The 25,571-nt window shown below is 41.5% G+C and overlaps 2 protein-coding genes across 4 annotated transcripts; one reads left to right on the top strand and one right to left on the bottom strand.

The window, feature by feature from the left end:
* Window positions 1–442: 442 nt before the first annotated feature.
* Window positions 443–13,402, bottom strand: rbm17 (RNA binding motif protein 17). Its single transcript, XM_083935173.1, has 13 exons — window positions 13,289–13,402; window positions 12,010–12,157; window positions 11,525–11,641; window positions 11,053–11,222; window positions 10,726–10,838; window positions 8,751–8,801; window positions 8,126–8,258; window positions 7,658–7,809; window positions 7,344–7,394; window positions 3,173–3,246; window positions 2,798–2,896; window positions 2,646–2,718; window positions 443–713 (listed from the first exon to the last, which is right to left on the bottom strand). Exons 2-13 carry the CDS (start codon window positions 12,130–12,132, stop codon window positions 610–612), a joined length of 1,260 nt encoding a protein of 419 aa, XP_083791299.1. The 5' UTR covers window positions 12,133–12,157; window positions 13,289–13,402; the 3' UTR covers window positions 443–609.
* Window positions 13,403–15,160: 1,758 nt separating this feature from the next.
* il15ra (interleukin 15 receptor subunit alpha) lies at window positions 15,161–25,110 on the top strand. 3 transcript variants are annotated; one of them, XM_083935174.1, is made up of 8 exons: window positions 15,161–15,327; window positions 16,708–16,920; window positions 17,565–17,612; window positions 17,730–17,777; window positions 19,464–19,577; window positions 21,027–21,140; window positions 21,259–21,349; window positions 21,470–25,110. In XM_083935174.1, exons 1-8 carry the CDS (start codon window positions 15,252–15,254, stop codon window positions 21,552–21,554), a joined length of 789 nt encoding a protein of 262 aa, XP_083791300.1. In that variant the 5' UTR covers window positions 15,161–15,251; the 3' UTR covers window positions 21,555–25,110. The 3 variants fall into 3 exon arrangements, with proteins under 3 accessions (XP_083791300.1, XP_083791302.1, XP_083791301.1); XM_083935176.1 differs by lacking the exon at window positions 19,464–19,577 and having other exon boundaries at window positions 21,030–21,140; XM_083935175.1 differs by lacking the exon at window positions 19,464–19,577.
* The last annotated feature ends 461 nt before the right edge of the window (window positions 25,111–25,571 follow it).

Genomic DNA, 25,571 nt, shown 5'->3' with positions numbered 1-25,571 from the left:
TTCTGTCGCACTTACATAAGTTCTGAATGAGGCTGGGGCTGCGTTCATCATCCTAGTCCCCTTCCCATAATCCATCAGGGCTAAGTTAAGAATTTCACGCCCTGGGGATGTGTTAACATGACTGTGGAACTGTCATTATATCAGACACAATTCTGAGAAGGAAACTAGGCTTCTTAGACATTAGAAGCTGCTCAATGACAGGATATGTGTAAGCTTTTAGTTTAAGTGATGAGTTTGATAGAAAGTGTTTATATCAGGATGAAATATTTCACATTTCACAATATTTCACATAACCATGACAAGGTTGATTCTTAATAGGGAATTTCAGATAACACTTAGCTATAATGACTCTAATAAATGTTAATAATGTTAATCTCAGAAAATCAACAAATTATATTTACATGGATTAATGACACATGAATAAAGTAAACTGTAAACTAGACATAGTTCACATACCCTTTATTGTTTTTTTCATGACAAAAAAAATCTACAAGATGGACTCACTACAACATAAAGATATCACTGCTGTTCAGGAATTATAAAAAAAGGTTTATGTACAAGTGAGGAGATGCTGTGTGCTCATAGTGTGTGTCGATGGCCAGGGAGACATCAGACCTGCTCGCCGAGGTCCAAAATCCAAAATTTATCTAGATTGTAGAAGCAGGCCTTGACCACTCGCCCACCGAAATAACGTCCGTTCAGATCCACCACAGCTGCAAAGGGGAGAGACAGTTAAGGTCAAAAGGTATCCAAGGCTGTGGCCCTCTCTGAATAGCAGAAGAAATATATGATTTGTGTGGAACAAACCGTCATGGAAAGCAGATGAGTGATCAGAGAACAACAAGTGATAAAACCACTATAGAGAAAAACAACTTTGATTTAGCTTGCACAATTCTGGGAAAGAAGGAAAAACATGACACCAGTTGTTTCCTAAGATGTGTGTCTTGTTTGCTTCCGCAGATAAATGCTTTTCTAAAGTTCACACAGAGCAAGGTAACCGTCCTTCCTTTAAAAAGGACGACTGAAGCATTCTTTCTGTCCTGTCTGGCAGAATTAAGTTATTAACCTTCAATCAATGAAATTAACAACCTCATATTTATTTGTGCTCAACTCGAACAATAAGTCCAATCCACTTGTTACCAGGACATTTCATGCAGTGCTTTTCAATTGTGTGTTTGTGTGTGTGTGTGTGTGTGTGTGTGTGTGTACACATCACTTCTGACATGCTTACACTGGATGTACAAGACAAAATGTGACTTGTTAGGTCTAATGTCGCTGTCACGGCAAGATTGTTTAGCTGTTAATCTTATCACATCCTGAATCTCATGAGTGTATAGAGACTAGGTTTGTAGCAGAGGTCCTTTAAATACACCGATTACATTACTTGCCCATCACCCGTTGCTGTTATGCTTCTTTTTAATAGAAATAAAAAGCCATTTGATTAATGTTTGTGTATCATTGCCAATGTTAAAGTGTCTTCTCCGTTACGTACAGCAGCAACAGCAGACTCAGACATCACTCATCACATGACCTAGTTGCCGATTATCTTTCAAAAGCGCAACCAATGACATAGAAGGTTTGAGTGTGACGTTTACATTTCCTAGGCAACCAGAGAGCGACATCAAGCCGGCTAGAAAGATGGGAGGAAAAACGTATCGTTTGTCCGAATTTCCCGAACTATTTAACGTTACATTAAAGTCGTTTCAAGAAAACTTGATGCTTGGAGGTTTATAAGCCGTCACGCCAGGTTTGTTAATAGGCAGTTTATGAACTTATGGTTGTTTTAATACTAATGTTGATTTAGCCGCTTACTGGGTCTCTGCGCCCAACCTCACAGTGAGCCCAGCGCAAAATGCTTATCATGTGAAGGCTCCTTAAGACTCGATGAAGTTCAGAGAAATTTCACGTAGTCACGGGGGTAAATGGGTACAAACCCAAGTGATTTGGTCACTAGAAGAGAAACTTAATACATGTGACCATGACCTCTGACCCCCTTATCAAGGAAATGCACAAGACCATCCCTCCTGGGAGCAATGACATGTTTCATCATCATCTATAGAAGTAGATCACAGTGCAACACTTATAAGACAATTCATCATGAATGAGGTCTCTGTATTATTCTTTGAATGTCTGTCCTGCTTTCTGAGAGCAGTGATGTAAACGCGGTGGTGCCGTACCGCGAGGAGACGGCCGGATCGCTGGGCCACATGATGATGTAACACCACAGGGAGTCTCACCTTGTTTCTGATCTGGGCCGACCCATTTAAAACAGGACACACTTTCACCCACATTATTAGAGCAGTTATACAACGGTAGGAAGAAAGTGAAGCAGTTACATAAAACGCCCCCCGCAAAAAAACCCCACTTGCCTAAGTGCAGAAATGACCTGCTAAAAGCAGAGTTACAATAGTAATGTGGTAGATGATGATTTTTCTGTGATGAAGTTGTCACTGAAAACAAACGCAGACTTAAGTTTGGAGCATCAACAAAGGTGAGTTTCTGAAGCTCCTGTGACATTTAACGCATTTTGAGGCAACATGACCCTATGCAGGTGTTGTTGTAGAGACAAATGTGCAGATTTAAGTGTGTGATCAGCAGAAGCATCAATCAGGATTTTGTACATAACAAAACAGGAAAATACTAACCTTTGATGGCTGACTCCACCCTCTCAAACTCCAGAAATATCCTGACAGCGTCTTCATCTGGCACGACTGCGATCTGAGGAGCAAAGTGTGTTTTTGTGATTGTTTGTTTGATCAATAAATTCACTTGACTCTTTGTGATTTTCTTCACTCACCTCAAAAATGACACATTTAACTACTTTGCCATATTTCTCGCACTCTTCTTTCGTCTCTCCCTCCAAGTCTTCGTCCACTTCTCCTCGGCCCACCATGTTCTAAAAAACAAAGAGACATCAGATAATGAAATTTGATGTAGCCACTGGCAACTCAAACTGCATTAAAAAGGTCTTGTATTGTCTCCAATTTCTGACTCGTCTGCAGAATTGGATCACAATTGACAATGTTGAAACGTAAGGTGAGGACTCATCGCTAACACACAATGAAAAGAATGTTTTTGCATGTTAATCTTTGATACTGATCCAATCTAGAAAACAGCATTTAACACACACACACACGCGCACACACAAACACACGCACGCATACAAACATACCCTGAGTAGGACCACTTTGGTCGGGTTTTTGAGGATCTCTGTGAGCGGGTTGGCGTCGGACTTCTTGGAAGAGTCTGTTTGGATGGAAACATAGATGAGGGTCATGTTTTCTTTAGAGTATTCACAGGCTGCTGGTGAGCTGCTGGAGCAACTGAAGGTTTCTAACTGTAAGTTATATCGTATTGTATTGAACTTGGTCAATACACATGATACTGTATATTTAACACTTTTGTGGCTAATCTTTTGTTCAAAAGCTCTTCTGTGTTCAACATGATTTTTCTGTCAAGTCTTGCTGTTTCAGAATCAGAATCAGAATCAGAATACTTTATTGATCCCCGGGGGGAAATTCTTTTGTTCGAATGCTCCGTGCACAGTAGAAACAAGCCATAAAGATGAATAAGTAGAATAAAATAAAGTAAGGATTCAAATAAAATACAATTAAGATAAATCTAAAGTAGCTAATAAATAGCCAATAAAATACAGTACAAATAAATAATAAACAATCAAGTAAACAATCTGAGGTGAGTGTGAAAATACAATCTGAGATATATACACTGTACAATTAGGTTATTATGGCAAATGAAATGAAATGAGAACAGATATTTATATTTTGTTTTGTTTTGTTTTGAAGTAGTCAAGAGTCCAGTAATTAAAGAGATGAGTTGTACAGTTTAATGGCCACAGGTAAGAATGACCTCCTGTGGCGCTCAGTGGTGCATTTAGGAGCAATCAGTCTCTGGCTGAAGGTGCTCCTCAGTTCAGCCAGAGTGTTGTGGAGAGGGTGAGAGCCATGCTGCAGTATCGCCCGCACCTTCAACAGCATCCTCCTGTCTGACACTGCAGCCAAGGTGTCCAGCTCCACCCCCACAATGTCACTGGCCTTTCTGATCAGTTTATTGAGTCTGTTGGCATCTGCAACCTTCAGTCTGCTGCCCCAGCACACTACAGCAAACATAAAAGCACTAGCCACCACAGACTCATAAAACATCCTCAGCATGGTCCGACAGATGTTGAAGGAGCGGAGCCTCCTCAGAAAATAGAGGCGGCTCTGTCCCTTCTTGTAAAGGACTTCAGTGTTCTTAGTCCAGTCCAGTTTATTGTCAATGAACACCCCCAGATATTTGTAGTGTTCTACAATGTCCACGTTATGCCCCCGGATGGAAACTGGGGTCACTGGTGTCTTTGTCCTCCTCAGATCCACCACCAGCTCTTTGGTTTTTGCTGTGTTGAGCTGCAGGTGGTTCAGCTCACACCATGTGACAAAGTTGTCAACCACAGCCCTGTATTCAGCCTCCTCACCCTTACTGATACATCCCACTACAGCAGAGTCATCAGAAAACTTCTGAAGATGGCAAGACTCTGTCTGGTAGCTGAAGTCCGTGGTGTAAAGGGTGAAGAGGAAAGGAGAGAGAACAGTCCCTTGTGGTGCGCCAGTGCTGCTAACCACTGTATCTGACACACAGTGACGCAGGCGCACGTACTGTGGTCGACCAGTGAGGTAGTCCACAATCCAGGAAACAAGGGGGGGGTCCACCAGCATCGCCGTCATCTTGTCACCCAGTAGAGCAGGCCTGATGGTGTTGAATGCGCTGGAGAAGTCAAAGAAAGTGACCCTCACAGTGCTCCTCGGCTTGTCCAGGTGGGTGTAGGCACGGTTAAGCAGGTAGATGATGGCATCCTCAACTCCAATCCGGGGCTGATAGGCGAACTGCAGGGGGTCCAGGTGTGGCCTGACCATAGGCCTGAGCTGCTCCAGGACGAGTCTCTCCAGGGTCTTCATGATATGAGACGTCAGTGCCACCGGTCGGTAGTCTGAGAGACCGCTGGGCTGCGGCGTCTTTGGCACTGGAACGAGGCAGGACGTCTTCCATATCACAGGGACCCTCTGGAGGCTCAGGCTCATCTCGAAGACGCGGTGTAGAACTCCACATAGCTGTTCGGCGCAGGCTCTGAGAACCCGTGGACTGACACCATCAGGGCCTGCAGCCTTACCGGCGTGGAGTTTGCTCAGTTGTCTCCGTACCTGAAGCGGTGTAAACTGTGCAGGTTGAGCAGGGGGAGGTTTGAAGTCCAGAGTGAGAGGAGGGCAGGTAGCAGGGGAGCCAGGAGAGGTGTGAAGAGAGGGGGATGGGTGTGAGGGTCTCATGACGTTGAATGAGGTGCTAACAGGAGGAGGAGGGGGGGTCAGAAGCAGTGATGGCTGTAGACAGTCAGCAGGAGAGACAGCAGGGGCCTGGGCTGCAGTGTCAAACCTGTTGAAGAACAGATTCAACTCATTAGCCCCAGCCCCACTGCCATCGGATCCACCGCTAGCTGGTCTGAAGCCTGTGATGGTCTTCATGCCACTCCAGACCTCCCTCATGTTGTTTTGCTGGAGTTTCATCTCCAGCTTCCTCCTGTAGCTGTCCTTAGCCTCTCTGATCTTGTTGTTAAGCTCCCTCTGAACGTCCCGAAGCTCCTCCCTGTTGCCACCTCTGAAGGCCCTCTTCTTCTGGTTCAGAGTGGCTTTGATGTCTTTGGTTACCCAGGGCTTGTTGTTTGGGTAACAACGCACAGACCGAGCTGGGACAATGCCGTCCACACAGAAATTGATGTAGTCTGTGATGCATTCAGTAAGCCCATCAATGTCCTCTCCATGCGGCTCACAGAGTGCATTCCAGTCTGTCACCTCAAAACAGCCCTGCAGTGCCTCATAGCAGTCCTCTGACCATGTCCTCACTGTCTTTGTGGTCACAGGCAGCCTCTTCACTAGAGGCACATAGCAGGGGGTGAGAAGCACCAGGTTGTGATCTGATCTCCCCAGGGGGGGAAGGGACGTGGAGGTGTATGCGTCCTTCACATTAGCATACAACAGTCATATTTTAAAGCACTGCTTTTATTGTGTTACCTGTGTTGCTGGGGAAGCACTTAAGCGCAAAGCAGCAGAGAGATACAAGGCTTTGATACAAAGTGCATATTACATCTCAACTAAACTAAAGTCCACAACTAAAACGGCAGTGAATCCTGGCAGGTCCACGTTAGCATACTTATACATTTTCTCTACATTTAACTTATCTGATTTCATTTTCCGTGAATTCTTGTTTTTTTGGATGTTATTATCAGACTGTCTGTGATATGTCTGTGTTCCAGTGCTCTGCACAGATCTGACACCAGCCCACCTGCTCTTATCCCCTGCTCTCTGAGGCTCTGTGAATAGCAGTGTCTGCAGCATGGAGGTAGTACGTCTATGTAGGATATTACTAGACATTCCTGTACTCTTACATCACAGCGTCTGCTGTATTAGTGTAGTATTATCATCAGTTGGAATGCCATTGTTTACAGAACTTTAGCGTTTGACAGTGTGGATGCTCACATCGTTGTCATTAAAGTTATCATTCTTGGTGTGGACGGCCCTTGAACTAACACTAAGACCAACAAGGAGAAAATGAGTGTTTGACTGTATTCTCATCTAAACTCTTGTTCTGTACAGTATACAGTACTGATAACAGGGATTCCCGCTGATTGGCTTTAAATCCCTTCAAAAAAAAAAACTCAGAAAAAAAAGCAGTGGTGATCCAACTACAATATCTAGTGGCCAAAAGCAAACACTGCATCTAGAAAAAAAGTCCAGAAGCTTGTTTCAGTGAACCATGCATTGGTCCTCAGAAAAACCCACTGGAGTGGTGGAAATCCAACAGTCACCAGTTACAAAAAACTGAGCATTCTGGCAAAGCAGCACCTGCTGATACCTGCCACCTCTGTGCCAGCGGAGCACCTGTTCTCCACAGCAGGGCGGATCATTACCAGAATGTGAACACGAATTTAATTACGTTTTTGTCAGGAAACAATGTTTTGGTGTTGTGGTTGTGAAAAGTAAATCCTTAAAGAGGAACTGTGACTGTTTTGATTGAGAATAAGCATTAGGTGTTATGTAGGCTGTATTTCTGTGCATCATTATTCCTGCAGGAAGATGCGTTGTGTTCTAAAAATAGAATTGGAAAAACGAGTACTCGATTGGCCCTTGATGCGGCATTCATTGATGCGATCCCTCGATCTTGGAATGAACTACTGGTGCCCATCTCTTTAACATGGATAAAAAGACATGCGAACACACACTCCTCGTGAATAAAATACTAGCAGGACAGTACAGTCTGCGTATTGGAAGAGAGAGAAAATGGAATTGAAGGCTAACCTGAAAAGCCTCCGACCGAAGTCTCAGCAGCACCTGCCTGGCTGGACCCTGCTGCTCAGTCACACACACACATACACACGCACACACACGCACACACAAACACAATTAATAAATACAAAGACGTGCACACAAAGAGACAATAAATCTTTATAAAAACTCAAAGCATCAAAATGAACAAACGTTTCAGTTGCAACCTAAAGTCAATGCAGGAAAAAAACACTTGAAGAATAGCACAGTGAAACTTAAAAAACTGTGTGTCATTCGCAGCATTAATCAATGGAGAAAAATTAAACACACATAAAGGGAGTACTTACGTTTTTCTGCAGCGTCACCTATGATGATCTTTCCTCCTCTCTTGCTGGTCTTCTCCACAGACAGCGCCGTGCTGAGGCCCTGCTCGTGCTTCCCCAGGCCCTGGCCTTCTTTGAAGCCGTATTTCTGCATAATCTTATGGGCCACCGTACCTCTGTGGGTGGAGATATGGAAAGTGTGATTGGTTGTAATATTAAAGGTATTGGTCCACGTTGTCTCAAATTGTTCTTTGAATCATCTCTCTTAAACTGTTGCTGACTGCAACAAATCTACAATCTTTTGACAAAGAAAACTCATATACATAACATACAGCTTCAACACGTACTGAATACTCAAAATGAAAATGTTCCCCCTATGACAGTACTTTTTAATATTCTATTGGAAGTTAATTTAAGTCATTAATTCCTCATCCGTCGGTTGTGTGTGTGTGTGTGTGTGTGTGTGTGTGTGTGTGTGTGCGTCCCACTAACCCCATGTTGGCCAGGAAGGAGCTGGTCGGCGCGGGCGGTGAACGTGGCCGTTCCGAGTCCTCGTACATAGGCGGAGGGATGGCGGCCTTTGAGCCTCTGGGAGGACGGCCTTCATCCTCGTAGTTGTATGAGCCTAAACACACAGAAAAGCACAAAAGCTACATGAAATTCATACCTCGAGACTGTTATTCTTTGCATATATTTTGTATTCTGTGGTTCCTCATTGGTGTAACATCACAGCACCTCTGTGAAGAACTAAAGATACTGAAGCAAAAAGACACCTCATGCGGTGATAGGGTAGACAATGCTGCCCTCTGCTGTACAAAGTAATGCTAATTAAAAATGCTATTTGACCATTAACATCACTAACAGAGGCTGATAGTTTGACTGTGGATCCAGGCAATTTAATACTTCATATTGACACTGCAGGCTACAGTGCTCACGTGTTCCTCACACGAGCTCTGGTTGTTTGATTCTTACAATATAACAAGCCTAATTTAACACAAACTATTTGAATCCTAGGAACATGGATCACACAGCATAACCATGAAGCAGACTGCTGTCCCTGTTCTTTTTGGTTTTCTTAAAATTATTCAATGGTTTAAAACCAGCTGGTCATACTTACCATCCTTGTCCACAAGTGAAGAAGGTGGGGCGATAGCTGCTCCCATCACGTCTGGGAGAGAGAAACAGGAGATCCATCAAGTTAGAGAAAAGAAGTTTAGTTTTTGTCTTGGTTGAAATATGATGACTGTGATACACCGCTGCTAAATGTAATGTATCACATCATACATCGCACTTCTTTCGTTCATTTTTACGTGTATCGTATCGGCCGATGCGGGCTGCTGCGTTCGCCGATAGTTTTTTCCAGCATTATTCACAGACATGCGTCCACAGGCAGCGCTGTGTTGCTGGAGACGCTGCAGTTCACTTGCCCCTCCCCCACTAGTAGAGTGCTGGAAGTCTGCTCTTCAAAACAACTGTAAGTTTTAAACTTTCAAAGTATCTTTTAACTGTCTAATTTAGCTGACATATTGCCATACACTTTAAAAGTGGAAACACGAATGCCAAATGCATGCTTTGTATGTGTTTTGTTTGAAACTATAGCTAAGCTAGTTTGTGGGTCCAAATGTAAACATGAATGCCAAAAAGCCTCGTCTATAAAACCGCTGCCATTGTGTCTCTTTGTATTTATACGGTAGCTGTTACCGAAAACTGGTCATAGGATTAAGTAATGCAGACTCACACACACACTGTAACCCCTCCTCAAGTGGAGCTTTAACGATGAGAGATAGTTAATTGAATATTAATTTGTGTTAACATTTATCATGCAGCAGATAAGTGCACCATGGTGGCCTTACTAGAGTATGGTTTAGAGCCCTTAGCACACGTTGGCGTTAGCAATCCAGTTCAATGGTGGTTACATTTTTCGGTCAGAAGTGTGTGTGTGTGTGTGTGTTTGTGTGTGTGTGTGCGCGTCTAACTCAGTGGGACACAAACATTACCACGTATATAACTGGAGGAGAGCTTTTAAAACTCTGCGAAATCAGGGATTCCCGCAGCACTTTTAGGCAGCCGCCTAAGCGACACACACCTGCCACCTTAACTAACGTCTTCATTCCAAACCATGACCAACGCCAGATATTCCTGTACTTTTATTGTAACATTAGCCGTTGATATTGACTGTAGTATGACTGTTTTAGTAATTGATAAACATTTATTTCCTATACATTTTTCACAATAAAAGACCCCCGTTGTTTTATTTTCAAATGCTTTTATTGTGAAGCAGCAAAATCAGGAAATGGGCTTCACCTGCAGTCACTTAACACGTAAACTAAAACAGCCGGCGAAGCTGAACACGATGTTAATACAGTTTTTTTAAAGTTTATTTTTGGGGCGTTTTCGTGGGTTTAATTGATAGTGACTGGAAACAAGGGAAAGAGGGGGTGACATGCAGCAAAGGGCCACAGGTGGGAATCAAACCCGGCCCGCTGCTTTAAGGACTTTAGACTCACCCCTTTACTTGTTCTACCTCACCTCTTGTTAATATTTGTTAAATATGGTTTACTTGTTCTACCTCACCTTTTTTAAGTTCAAGAAATGTTCCTTATTTTTTTTAATTGAGACTCGTAACATTTGTTGTCATCATTGAGTAAATTTTATGATGTAAATTGAGGGAGAAAAAATAGAATCGGCTTCAAATATCGGCAGTCCCTATTGGCCATCGGCCAAGGCTGTGGAAAAAAAATCGGTATCTGCATCGGCCCTAAAAAAACATTATCGGACGATCCGTAATCATCAATGCTCAAATGTTTGGTATATTCATTTATATACCTACTCTCAACCTCTGACAAAAGAAAAACATGTAAAGTTCACACTCAAAATCTTTGGAAAGACTAGCCCCCATGTTTAAAACGGATATCTTTCTAAAAGTGGACCAAAATCATCTGGAGGTACTTAGGTTTTAACTCAGATGATGACAAGGTCGTCTTTGCAAAGATGGCCTTCAGGCTACAGCTCTGAACACATTTAAACATCCAAAGATGGTTAATATTTCTACAGGCGCTCTATATGTCAGCAAAGTGGAGTCAAACACTCACTTCGTTTCCTTCGCTCCGTCTCAAAGTCCTCCTCCTCATCCGACTCGCCCTCTGCTGCAGGGAAACGGGAGAAACCACTTGGAGCGGCACCATCGTGCCTGTCTTTCCTTTTCCTGCAACACACCAAGTTCAAGCTTTAAACGGGGGTCCTGCGTTCCTATAAATATTCAGTGCAGCAGACGAATAGCTTAAGCCTACAGCACTTTTCTGGGTTTGGTTCCGAGTTACAAGCATGCAATTACAGATGCATCAACATGCCCCAGGACTCTGAATAGCAATAAGTAGGAAAAGACAACAAATGATTTGAGTGAACAATCAGGACAGTACTTTTCTCTCTCCTCGATCTCTTTCTGCCGCTCGTTCTCCCTCTGACGCTGTCGTTCTTCTCTGTGCCGCTTCACCACCTTCTCATAGTCGTTGGGGAACATCGGATCGTACTCATCTGCCAACGGGATCAGCACATCGCCAGAGGAGAAACCGCTGGACACCACAGTGTCCTGAAGCACACAGGACCAGTCCAAATTATAATAATGAGACAGAGAGTGCATCCACAGACGTAGCTGTGAAGTTATTTTAATAAGGATTTTTACATTTATTTTTTAGCAGAAAATGTATGGCTGCATCACACCCCCCAAACACTGCTCTGTATTACATTATTAACATTATATACTAATATTTTCCCTCTGCATCTTTGGCTAAGATCTAGACGATTCAAATCAAGGAGCTTGAATATTGTAAGCATTTTATAAACGTAGAAGATTTCATAAACACTGATGAGCAGGTTCACTGAATAAAACACCTTAATTGCAGCGACAGCATGTGGAGGCGTGTCTATGATCTGCCTGTCATCACTGGAGCCTCCTCTCTTTAGATCAATAACTGGAGCCAAGACGGTGGTCTGCTTCATCCGCTGGGTCTACACGCGCACGCACACACACACACACACACACACACACACAGACACAGACGCAAGCAAGCATGCACGCATGCATGCATGCATGCACGCACGCACGCACACACACACATTTCATGTTATTCTTTATTGCTTATAAATCTCTGCTGTATGCACTCTCTTGTTTCATCAGAATCAATGAAGTGTCCTCTCTATGACAGATGTGTTTATCCTACTCAATGTGCCACACGTCCATGTATCTTACCTGTGTTTTGTACCTGTAATGCATGTACCTTTTTGTATTTATGTGTGTATCCTACAGTTGTAACGTGTCTTTGAATACTTTGAAAGGACTGTATGAATCCTACGCAGTATTATATTTTATTACCTACCTTGGCCTGGGTCAGAGCCGCCTTCTTCACCTTCAGCTGGGACTGCAGGAGCTTGAAGTTCTTGGACCAGCCTTCGGTCTTGGTGTCACTGGCACCCACACCGAGGTCATCATACAGCGACATCGCTGCCCGTCTGTGCCTCTGAATCCTGCAAACAGATGTAAACAGATGTTAATTTAACGTTGAACTGGCTTCAGGAGCATCATTACGTTCTGCAATATCTGAGATTTAATTTAAGGATGTGGCAGGAGGCTCATTGAAATGCTGGTTTTCTTTTATTGTACTCAGTGGTTTATTCATTAAATGCTTGTCACTTGACCTTCGCCATATTCAGGGTTCCTACAGCTTTCCCGAAGTTAAATTCATTTCAGGGTACTTTTTCATGCTTCTTCCGTGGTAAATTACATACTTTAATATGGTAAATGCAGTATATAAAGTATACTGATTATTGCACTGATCAAATTATGCTTCATGGCAGCATTCTACAGGAGTGCCAGATTTAAGGAAAACACGTCACATCACCTGTTTGTAAGCCGGCTTGTTGCTCTATACAACAATAACAAGTCAAGCACTTTTTCCAAAATCCAAGCATTTTCAACCCTTGAAAACACCACATTACATTTGTTTCAGTTAATTAACGTAGATTTAAAGAAATGACATTGATTAATCTTCTGACGAATTTATTTTACCCGTGTAAGTGCTCAGTGACTTTTTGGACTTGGAGGATATATTAGATACTGTGTGAATCATAATATCAAAATTGAGTGTAAAAATGATATTTTTCAAATTAAGCATGAGAAATATAACGCTGAATTAAATTTTACTATCAAAATGCCAAAAAAAGGCACCCCGATTTCACTGGATTTTTGTGTCATCCTCTTTTCCATGTGTTCCCCTTATTTTAATTTTGTAATATGTAAGTTGTATTGATCCTATTTCTGTATATTATTGTTAATGTTTTTTTATTTATTTAGTCATTTTCTTTGATTTCTGTATCATTATGGTGCCAAATTAAAGGGAAACACGTCACATCATGTTTGTAAGGAGACTTGGCGCCTTATATAACATATATTTCAAGCACTTTATTCAAAATAGAAGTATTTTCAACATTTGAAAACACCACATTACACATAAACTGTTTCCAGTGGTTTCCAGCACCCTGTGTGTTTAGGTAGGGACGCTAGGTTAGCGTTACATGCTAACATGGCTACTTCCCTGTCGGCTCCAAAACGAACTGTGTTTAAAACAAACACACGGTTTCAGCTCGGGTTTAACCTACCTTTGAACTGTCGGTTTTAAAAACACCCGGACAAGAAGTAAATGTACGTTTCTGTCAAATAAAGAGGTTTAGCGGCACGTTCATAGCGTTAGCTGCCTCCTCGCGTCAGGAGGCGGAAACAACAACAACAGAATAGTTGAGTAGTCAACGACTTTAGGAGACTTTTCCCGCGCTTGCTCCATCTAGTGGCTGGATGACTGCACCACTGTCACCCCTGCACTCTTTTTAGCTATGTTTTAGTACAAAACAAAAAAAATAAATAATTATAATTTACCCTGAGAAAATGCAGTATAGTTTGAGAGCATTTTTTTCAATTTTCAACTATTTTGTAAAATATCTAAATCAAACCGTACCCTTTCTTTTCTGAATCAAGATTCAAGATTCAAGAAGCTTTATTTATCCCGAGGGAAATGATTGTAATCCTTCAGTCATTTGTCCCCTTTCTTCCTCATACCTCTCACAGTGTAAAATGACATGCTCTATAGTCCCTTCTTGCGCACCGTGTTCACATCTGCCTCTATTATGTGTGCCTATTATAATAAAGGTGTGAAGTTCAGACCAGGGGCTCAGTCCATAGGTGACTGAGCTGGGAACCGGAGGGTTGCTGGTTCAAGTCCCTGTGTGAACCATGAATGGAGCGTGGACTGGTTGCTGGAGAGGTGCCAGTTCATCTCCTGGGCACTGCTGAGGTGCTGTTGAGCAAGGCACCGAACCCCCAACTGCTCGGGGCGCCGGTCACTGGCATTGGTTGCATGTATATGTATATATTTCAGGCCTGTGTGTGTGTAAAATGAAAAAATAATAGAGTGAAAATTGAATTTCCCCATTCGCGGGACTAATAAAGGAATTCTTCTTCTTTTTCTTCTTCTTCTTCAGTGTGTCGAAATCTGATTCTTGAAATTACTGCCCACCGCCCATCCTGACGACCTTCTACAGAGGCACCATTGAGAGCATCATTTCCAGCTGTATTAATGGGGCGGGAGCTGCAGCGCATAATGAATACAGTGGGGGGAAATCATTGGTGCCCCACTCCCATTCCTCAGAGACTTGTACACCACCCACCTCACCCGGAAAGCGGTCACAATAGTGAGCGATCCAAGCCACCCCACACAAACTGTTCAGCCTACTGCCCTCTGGAAAGAGGTACAGGACCCTCCATAACAGCTTCGTCCACCAGGCTGTTAGGCTGCTGATCTCTGTCTCCTCTCTACCCTCAGCCCAGAATCTTTAGAAGCATTGAATTTACCATTGCATACATTTAGTTACTTTTTGGACTCGAATACATGATATATTGTGTAAAAACTAATCATCAACCTCCTGGCATCCTATATATCCTTATAATTCTCCAAATTCTTAGATCATGAAAGCAAAAGTAATTGTTGAAGAACCAGGTCCAGATCTTAAGATACATTTGATTTATCATTGAATCCATTCAGTTACTTTTTGGACCCGAAGGCTACGTTATATATTGTGCAAAACTAATCGTAATATCAAAATTGAGTGTAAAAATGCTATTTAACATACTGAACACGAAAACATTGAATCAAATGTCATTTTTACAAAATAAAATGCAAAATAAAAAGTTACCTCCAATTTCACTGGATATTTGTGTCTATTTCATGTTTCCATTTGTCATAATTTTGTATTATTAGAGTTTATCTATCCCCACTATATATGTTTTTATAATATAATAATAATTATTATAGGCTCTTTGATGTGGATAGTACATGTATTGTAATAAAACTACAAACATGGCGCCTGCAGACGAACGAGCGCAGACCACGTGACGCGCCAGTGTGAGAGGAGTGTCAGGTGAAAGTGAAAGCGCACTCTGGAGCGTGTCGGACTCCAGTTGCAGCGGGCCGTCGCGCTGAGAGGATGGTCTTCACGGGTCCGGGTTTCCTCTGCGAACATGAGTTAAGTCTCCACCGTAGACGGTCCGTGGTCCCCACAGAGCTGCCAGATGGATCCGTGTCCCCCTCCGTTCTCTCTCTGCCTTATGATGGTCTGTCTGCTCCGAGCGGCGCTCTGCGACACCAGTAAGTGCAAAACCCCACTTAACACATACATTAATGTTTACAACTTCCTTTACATAGTCTTAACTTTGACTCTACTTTGGTCCAAACCACTGCACTGCAATACAAAAATTATAGCCTTAGAAAACAATCATGTTATTTGCTTTTTTAGTATAGAATTTCCCCATTCGCGGGACTAATAAAGGAATTCTTCTTCTTCTTCTTCTTCTTTTTTTTTGCTATTATCATCTCATCTTATCTCATCTTCAACTTACTTCACTTATCCGGGGTCGGGTCGCGGGGGCAGCAGCTTTATCAGGGGACCCCAAACTTCCCTTTCCCGGGCCACATTAACCAGCTCTAACTGGGGGATCCCGAGGCGTTCCCAGGCCAGTGTGGAGATATAATCTCTCCACCTGGTCCTGGGTCTTCCCCGAGGCCTCCTCCCAGCTGGACGTGCCTGAAAGTCCTCCCTAGGGGGGCGCCCAGGGGGCATCCTTACTAGGCTATTATCATATTTTTATTATTATTATTATTATTTTTATTATTATTATTATTTTCACTTTCCTTTCCAGTGTCTGCCATCTGAGAGGATTTGTGTTGTCCGTGACTGCAACTTTGTAGAAAAAACAAACACACATATTTTAACCTAACACACACACACACTATGATAACAAAATAGACCTATGTGCAGAAGCAACACACATTTGAAGTGGTGAGGTCAAGGAGAACTAGCCCTCTTTCATATTGATATTTCAGATTCACGCACCATTCATTTTCAGCATGAAAGCCCAGCCCCTGCCTCCTTTTTGTTTGTTTGCTTTTTTAACAAGCTCCATGTAGCTCTGAGAAAAAATCCTGATATACATATATATTTATTATATACTATTATTAGTTTCACCAATTACAAAAAATTATTTAATTTCCCCTGAACACACCTTTATCTTTATCTTCAGATCAGGAGGTTTTTGAACTCCACATCATATTATAAAGGAAAGGTGTATTCTTGATAGTCTATTAGGAAAGCAGCAACACTCAATAAAATAATGAGGACCTGTATACGTATAATATACGACCCGTTGCTAATTAAGTTTTTGGATAGCCCCTGGTTACACTGTAAAGCCCAGAATATTAGCCGTTGCCTCAACCAGATGGATGATGTGTGTATGTTGCTCTGTTTACCTGTGTTCATGTGTTAATCTAGCCCTGCAGGCCTAATATAAAAACAGACTACAGAGTTGCAATAAAGCAAAAGGTTAATAAAACCAAAAATTGGGACACTTGCCTTACAAAAACAACATGATTTTACCAAGGTGAAGCTTTTTAATGCTCTCTTGTTGCTATCTCTATGTTGATCAATCTCTGAATTCATGTTGTAATTAACTTGATGTTTTTTTCTTCCAGACCAAATCAACTGTCCATGTCCAAAGATCCCTCAGAGGCCTCTAACTGAACCTCCACCTCCAGAGACCTGCTTCCACATGAACGACAGTTTCCGCTACAAGTGCATAGGAGGCTACGTGAGGAAGGTGGGAACTTCTAATCTCATCCGATGCAGGCAAACCGACGGTGGTCCTCTACAGTGGTCTCCGAACCCCCCGACTCTGCAGTGTATAGGTAAGATTTATTTGTTGTTTGTCTTTACAGACTCAAGTACAAATTCCAAATGCATTGTGCAGATACATTGAGCTTTTTGAGTAGGATCTATATGACGATATGCTACCCTAGGGCTCAGATAATAGGACCATAGGGCTCAAGACCAGAGTCCTGCCAAATACTGAATCCAGTATGAAAGCAGTTCATGGAAACATCAGCTATAACTCAAGCCTCAAGCTCCATAATCATCCTATTTCTCTTTAGCCCTGACAGCCAGTGCCAACTACCTGGGTGGGGGAAATACTGTAACACTATTGAGGCATCTCTCACATGATCCTACACGTCGGTCCTCGAAGAATAGCATGAACAGGATGTTCTTTTCCATGTGAACACATTTATAGAAAGCCTGTTTTTCAAACGATGACTACTGGTTTAAAAATGCCATAACTTGCAGCATGGGAAGAGGAGGATCCGCAGATTTGAGCTCGATCTATACTAGATTTGCAAGTTCTTCAACTTAAAAAAAAAAAAAAAATATATATATATATATATATATATATATATATATATATATAGTTGAAGGCAATGTTTATATGTAGTTTGTTCATACTGTCAAGTTTCAGATGATGAGCAAACTGCTCATTTGGTTATTTGTTGTGTTTCAGTGGACCCAAAAAGACCCCCAGCGCAAACTCCAAAAATCACAGAAACAAGTAAGTGTACGCTAACACAAAACTCTAGAATAGTTGTACACAGCACAGTTTTGATATGAGCCGCAGAGAAGTTGTTTTTTTTCCTCACTTTTTGTGATTAATGGTCTGATCTTGCAGAGGGACACACTGGTATTCCCCATGTCTCCACCGTCACCACCCCAGTCAGTGAGTTCGATATCGCATGCATGAATGAACAGAAAAAATACCACAATAATACTAACAAACTAACAGTAAATAAGTACTAATGATGAAAAAAAAAAAAATACATCTATCTAGAGCATTCACAGTTCACGTAGTACCAGAACTATGTCGTTATAGTAATGCAGTGGTGGAAGTACCTGTACTCAAGTACTGTCCTTTTTCAAGCACTTGTAATTTGAGTAATTCCATTTGAATCTACTTTAAACTTTTACTCCACTACATTTCAGAAGGAATATTGTACTTTTTATTCCATTACATTTATTTGGTAACTTTAGTTGTTAATTAAATATCATGTATTGTTATAGATAAAGCTACACAGCAGTATATAAAGTAAACAAAAGTGTCCACACCTTTATCAGCTGCAACATTAAAGTTATATTTACATTAATCTATCAGTAATTATAATTTAATGATATAATATTCTGAAATGGGCCATTCTGCATAATGAGTGCTTTTACTTGTTATACTTTAAGTAGTTAATACGTTTGTGTTTTGACTTAAGCAACATTTTGAATGCAGGACTTATTTCGGTGTGGTTTGACTACTTTTACTGAAGTCAAAGCAATGAGTACTTCTTCCACCGCTGCATTAATGTCATTAATTACACCCATGTTTCAAAAGTCAACATGTTCACCAAAAAATGGTCACGCAGACACGATTTTGAAGTACGTCACAAACTACTTTGTTATGTTATTAAGAATTTGTCCAAAATGGTTTGCCCACATTAAAAGTTTTAGAAAAATACTTTAAAAGTTGGGCTGGAAGCACATCTGCTCTTCCTCCTTCATTGAGAAATTTTGGATCTGGCCTCGTCCCACCTACCGCTGCCTGCACCAGGTTGACACTCACCCCAGCATTGGACGCTTGACGCTAGCTGCACTAGCAGTTATCAATTTCTCTCAATGACCACTGGCCAACAAAGTAAACAGGCTACCGTGCACCTTTAGCGGTTGGTTTATGGTTTAGAGTCGCACCTAATGAAGCCAGCCCACAATCTGTTAGAATCTCAGATTTCAGTGCACAGACATCTTCCTCTTAACGATGGGAATGGTAAAACACCTCTAGTGACAAACTTATACAAGTCAGTATAATCAAGGTCAGACATTTTAGAGGACATACACATAATAAAAATACATTTTTGAGTGGAGAGAGAATTTAATAAATGCCAAATAGACTGACTGAATGACTAACTGTACATCTAAATGGAAAATGTAATAAATTGAATAATCTTTTTGTAGTTTTAATGACTCTAGATATACATTAGCAGCAGAGGCTTTTGTCGTAGCACTAGCACTATTAGCAGAAGTAGGAAAAGCAGTTGTATCCGTGGTAACAATATTAAACAGTGTAAGAAACTAACACAAAACCCTGCATGTGGTTTGCATCTTTTGTTATTAGTTGTGTGGCATATTATTTCAGAGTAAATATCATAACAAATGCGTGTGGAGAATGTACTAACATCACTTCTGTCCATGCATGCGCACAGACATCCATACACCTGGACCCCCCTAAGATCACAGTATGAGTATGTTTTCTTCAACAGTAGTTTTATAAAGTAGGCACAGAGGTAGTATTTGTAGTATAAGTAGTATTAGCAGAAGGAGTCTCTCAGCAGTGTAGTTGGGAGAAGTAAATGTCTTTTTTTATTAGCAGCAGCTTCCTCCGGCCCACAGAAGAGCCAGGGTATACGGCCCTCAGCTTCAGGGACTGCAGTAACAGACAGGGCAGAGTCTGGTCTGCAGGGCCTGTCAGATCACTTACAGGGTAAACAGCTTATTGTCATGCATGCTATACTGATAGCACTGTATGTTGCTAATAACTGTAAAGCCTCTATGAAAGAGTCTTAAGGTTCATGCACAAGATTACCCATCAGTCACTGTATCCAGTTTTGGATATTAATAATAAAGGAAGAACATTACACACTACAGTGCAAATCCTTATTTTTTATTTTCCAGCGTTTTTTATACCTTTTTAACACACACACACACACACACACACACACGCACACACACATGTGAGTCCTGTCTCTGTGTGTAACATTGAGTTTTTCCAATCAGCAGCATTATTAGATCTTCGTAGAAGCTCGCTTTATAATTACTGGCCTGCTGACGCTGATGAGATTTAATCCTCAGGTATTGATTTTTTGTATTGAATGACATTTTCCAATACTCAGTACTTTGGAGGCAGTTCCGTCCGTGCTCAAAAGTATCTCAGTTTTGTACCCAGCCCTACACGTGATCAGATCTACTTCATATTTATTCGGCTGGTTTGCGAGTGTTTAGCTTTATACATCGCTCTACTCAAATTTGTAAAATGGTACAAAACAGAACATAAATGGAACCTGTTGTTTTATGATATGGGTTTTAAAAGGATAGAAAACTGGGATGATGTTGGGAATGTGCAACTCAGGCTTCTTCATCAAAACTCTTCAGTCAGTGTTCCACAGGTAAATATATATATACCGTCATTTCCGGACTATAAGCCGCTACTTTTTTCCCTCGTTCTGGTCCCTGAGGCTTATACAACGGTGCAGCTTTTCTACGGCTTACGGTAACCAGGGGCGCGCACTACCGAGGATGCGCGAGACCGAGGCAGACATCTGGCGCCAGGTAACGAGAGCAAAACAAAGAGTAGGAGAGCGTCAGCGACAGTTTGCGCGAAGGAAGTGTTCATGCAAACACCCTCAACATGGAAAACAAACGGAGAAGTGCATATGATGCTGCTTTTAAGTTAAAGGCAATCGATCTGGCTGTCAAAGAAGGAAATAGAGCTGCTGCACGTACCCTTGACATCATTGAATGGCTGGTTATTTTGATAACGTAAACGGCCGCGGGACTGCACTTTTACTGCCGTGTTACAGGCGAGCACTTTGTATTACTTTGCACCGTTGTATTATTTGTACTCTGCACGAATGCTGTTCGCCATGTCAAAGATGTGAACGTTTGATTGAATGATTGAAAGATTTATTGTTAATAAATGGGACGCTTTGCGTTCCCAAACAGTCATCTCTGTCCCGACAATCCCCTCCGTGGTAGCAGGAACCCCTATATACTACGGTAATTACACATCAAAACGCCTGCGGTTTATAGTCGGGTGCGGCTTTTATATGGAGCAATCTGTATTTTCCCCTAAATTTAGCTGGTGAGGCTTATAGTCAGGTGCGCTTTAAAGTCCGGAAATTACGGTATATATTTTTTTTTTTTGTTTTCACAGCAGGAAAAGAATATGTTTTGAAGGAGACCACAGAGACAACATCGACGTCAATCACCGCTGAGCCTCCAAACAGCAGCACAGTGAATCCTTCTGTGATCCAGCCCGCTGCCCTAAGTGAGCGTCCACGGTTATAGAAGTCAGACTGGTGATGTAGCAGTCGTAGCCCTATAATTGCATTGTTTCTACAACAATGTAGACAATGTCTGGTTGAGTATTTCTCTCTCATTGGCAGTACTCGGCAGCACATCGACAGCGGTGATCGGCTGTGCTTCATTGGTGATCGTCTGCGCGTCGATCGGGATCAGCATCTTTTGTTATAAAAGGTAAGAGGGCAGCTTGTTGTGCCTTGAACCTTCTTTTGCATGTTTATCCATCAGAGATCACAGTGGGTGAAACTGTGCGCACTCATCATTTTTTTATTCACTATTTCCTTAATGCCTTAGGAGGACAAAAAACTACACCCCACCACAGGAATCAGCAGGAGAAGAGATACCCATGAATCAAGAACCATGCGAACAGGCGCTGTAGAGTTTGACCTGCCACTGTCACACAGATCAGTGACACATGATACACACATACTGGAGCTCACGGGAGGGACCACCCCCTCGCCCCGAAGAGCTCTTATTAGACACGTGGTCGCCTCCGTCCGAGAACATTTGTTGTTCTGACATTTGTTGTTTGCACATTGCCAAGAAGTTGAACTTACAACCTTTTTCCGAGCAGATCTCGCCAATACATTTGCACTTAAGGAACTTTACTTTTTAACACCCTGTGACCATCTGGTGTTACAACAGCTAGTCCTTTTTTTTTCTACTCTCGAAGGATACATCTGGCGATTCTCTGTATGTTTCTCGTTGTCATCAAATCCCATGAAAAAATACCAGAGCCAAATATGAATTAACCCTTCCGACAAGTATGGTCTGTTTAGCCTCTTATTCTGTTGTACCATGGGGATCCATTGTTCTCTACAAACTATTGAAAACTTCACTTGGCCGCACCTTTATCCTGGACATGTGTCTTTCATTACAATGAACATTCCTGCTGCTTTAAATGGTCCCCATTTGACAAATCTGCATCTGAGAATAGCCCCAAACTAAAACACAATTTACTCAAGTTTTCTCAGCAGTTTGATGGAGTTTTTCGGCCTGATCTGAGAGAATCCCTGACGTCTTTTTCAAGATTTGCATCTTACGTTGTGTGTAAGTTGTGAAGTTGGAAAGTACTGAGAGTCAGACTTATTTACTTTTATCTCCAACCTTATCCAGTGTTTATTGTGCAGCATACTGGGACGGTATTGAGGCCATGGATAGTCTGCACTGTAGTTGTGTCTTTGGAAATAAATAAACTGGAGTATTTAACAGTTAAGAGGTATTTCCATTAGACATAGGAAATTAAAAGACTGATCTCTGACTGATATTATAGGCAACAGAGAAGTACACCACTTGTCAGATGTAGAACTGAAAATAAATGTAGCAAAGAACAAAACAATATATATATATATATATATATATATATATAAAACAATAGTAGCTACCTAAATAGCCAAAGGCTTAGCTTAGCAAACATATATATATATCTTTAGTGTCAAAATGTTATCCCTGGGCTTATTGCTGAACCAGAGACCCACTTAGGGGTTATCCCTATGTTCTGCGGTTGCGTACACCCGTGCCTTCGCGGAATTAAGTCAGCATTTTGTAAGGGTCAGGGTTAGGGGGTAGTGATAGGGTCCACATAGGCCTGTTTGCCGTGGAATTCGGCAATGATTGTGGAAAAAATAGGGTAGGGTCCAATGTTTCCCAGTCACATACAAATTGGGGAACATAGGACCCTTGGAACATAGGTACACTCCCCCTGATTATTTTGTTGAGCAGCTTTACCTATCCGGCTGTTAAGTCTGACGTAACACCCTTTCAAAATAAGATTTCTGGGTCCAAATGCTCCGTTGAAACAAAACAGACACAAAGGTCAAACATGTGAACCATTACATCACCTCTTTCGTCTGTTAAACACCTTTTTAAATGATGAGAAAGAGGTAAAATGAAAATTACGTTGTTTTTTAAAAACTCAGATCTGTTCAAACAACGGGGAACATGGCACTGCGGCGTTGTAGAAATAAAAGGCTTGGACCCGGGAATCATATTTTGAAAGGGCGTTACGTCACGACTTAACAGCCGGATTAGCAGGGGTGGGGCACTGCAACCCAGTTCCCCCAAATTATTATTAATGGGGACTAGCCATAGTCCTAGTACTTATCTCAGATTTTGAAGTACCCAGCTTCAAACTTTGCCGCCATTTCAGTACAATGGAGATTAAAGGATTTTTTTTTGTGTGCCAAGAGCACCAAAAAGAGCATTAGAAAAACTCAACAGTAGCACTTTTCGACTGACAGGACGGGTTCTGCAACTTCAATGCGTCAGCTACTGAGGGCGATGCACAATGCACACCACTGATGCCGTCATCGTTGAACCAGTTTGAAACTGAAAAAAAAACAGCAAATTTTCCGGTTCCAGTCTGGAACCAACTTTTCAGGTTTTCAGCCGTATTTTTTGTTGGAAATGCTCCAAACAGATCAAATTCTTGTGCGCAAACCGGAACGAAACCCAGTCCCAGTCAGTCGAAAAGGGTTATCAAAGGTGTCTTTTCAAATGTCAAATCAGGGTTTCCACAGGCAGATGTGGCTTTCTGTGAATAGCTGGGCTGTAGTAATGTAATTTAACCACTCAGAAAGATAGGGGAATTCTTTTTTTTCATTATTGAAAATGAATAGTCTCCAGGTCGTTTAAAAAAACAATTCTCAGGGGGAAACAAAACAAAAATCCTGGGTGCGAGAGAAAAAGAAGAAGCAACTCTGCTTGTGGTTAGAGCAATGACTGATGTCAGTCAGTGGTTTGTTCATGCATAATTTAGATAGTGACCATTAGCACAATGGATGTACAAAGTTAATGCAGAGGGAAGTGAACACCCCCACAAAGTGCCCCACTTCCCCAGACAAAACCTTAATGATACACTATGTTTGTTTTGGATATTGTCTCACACTGAAAGCTTCCTTTTTTTAAATTCTGATCATGTAAGATGTGGATTCTTAGCTTTTACAACAGTACATCCAACAGTTGTTGGTTTTTTTACTGTTTTATTAAGCAGATTAAGCTATATAGAGACTGTGAAAATGCACAGTGCCATTACAGCCATTCCCTGACTGCAATGATGGTGCTGAGACGCAGATAGCACAGATAAGGAAGACGTTGAAACGCTGGCCAACACATACAGCTTCAAGAGACAGGCACTTGTGTTTCAGACAGAGGCTGAATATAGGTATATTCAGACGGACCGTGTGAGAAAAATCATTATAACGATAGGAATACTTGTAAACATTCCATGCTTTGTACACTGAATATTCTCACTAAGTGTGGCCTCACCACACTGCGGGACATACATTTTCTGTTTCACTCCTGCTCCTGTTATCTCTGTGTTTACCCAGTTCTCTCTTCCTGGTGCCCCTTTCTTATCTCTGTTTATTATAGGGAAGAGCTGAACATGTGTGTTGTGTTTACATGCTTAGTGTCACTTTTCTCTCTTGGCACACAGAACTGCTTTCAGAATAATCTCAATGTAAGATCAAGCCAGTATGATCGGATATGAACCTCGGAACAGTTGTGATCGGATTGTTCCACAATACAAAAAGACAGAAAACAGAAAATAAACTTATTAACCGTATGAAGCTGAAAATGAGCATAATATGTCCCCTTTGAGATTGAGGTGTTTAAATATTGACTGAATAACTGAAATATGTGTCATTTTCCAGAGACCTGATATTTATGGACTTGTTCAATCAACCGTTTTATGTTTTGTGTGAATGTTTTTCTGTGTGCCTACTTATGAGCTCTACTTCCCATTTCTATGCAAATCTAAATATTTATCCTCAGTTGTTTAATGGTCTGTGTGAAAAAATACTCCCCTTACACAACTTCTGCTGAAACCTCACTGATGAAATATGCAGGGGTCAGCAGTGTGGATAACTTTAGTGGCATTATCTCACCCTGGGCTAAAACTCAATTATGGGCCTTTGTTTCTCATCAATCATCTTTTCCTGTAATTTTCTTTTGCTCCCAAGTGTCCCATTTATGTATTAAAAAATATTCTTTGAAATAATTGAGTCCAGTGTTGTGAATAAAAGGACAGTGACCTCTATAGCTCCTGATTAAAGATTCAACATTCACTTTAGAACGATGTAGAGCTGTGTATGTGTACACGTAGTAGCAGCACATGGTGTTCATTTCCTCTGGAATAAAGGGTTCTTTTACATTTCCGGTTCCCAGTAAGCAAGTATGAAGTAACACTAAAACATTTTCCAGGCAACAGTTCCTCTAATCTCCTGCGACTCTTGTTAACACTGAAACATAAGTCATGATAGAAATACAATACAGTGACAGAGAATTGCATTGGTGAAGAGGTGTTATACTTTCTTCTGGTCAAACAGTTCAGGGTAGCCTCTAGAACAAGACATAGCATTTAAATGTAGATGTAAATTTGTTGTGATGTGCCGTT

This window comes from Echiichthys vipera (genome assembly GCF_963691815.1).
Source record: "Echiichthys vipera genome assembly, chromosome: 20".
Classification (NCBI taxonomy): domain Eukaryota; kingdom Metazoa; phylum Chordata; class Actinopteri; order Perciformes; family Trachinidae; genus Echiichthys; species Echiichthys vipera.
This window is presented reverse-complemented; position numbering and strand designations above follow the sequence as displayed.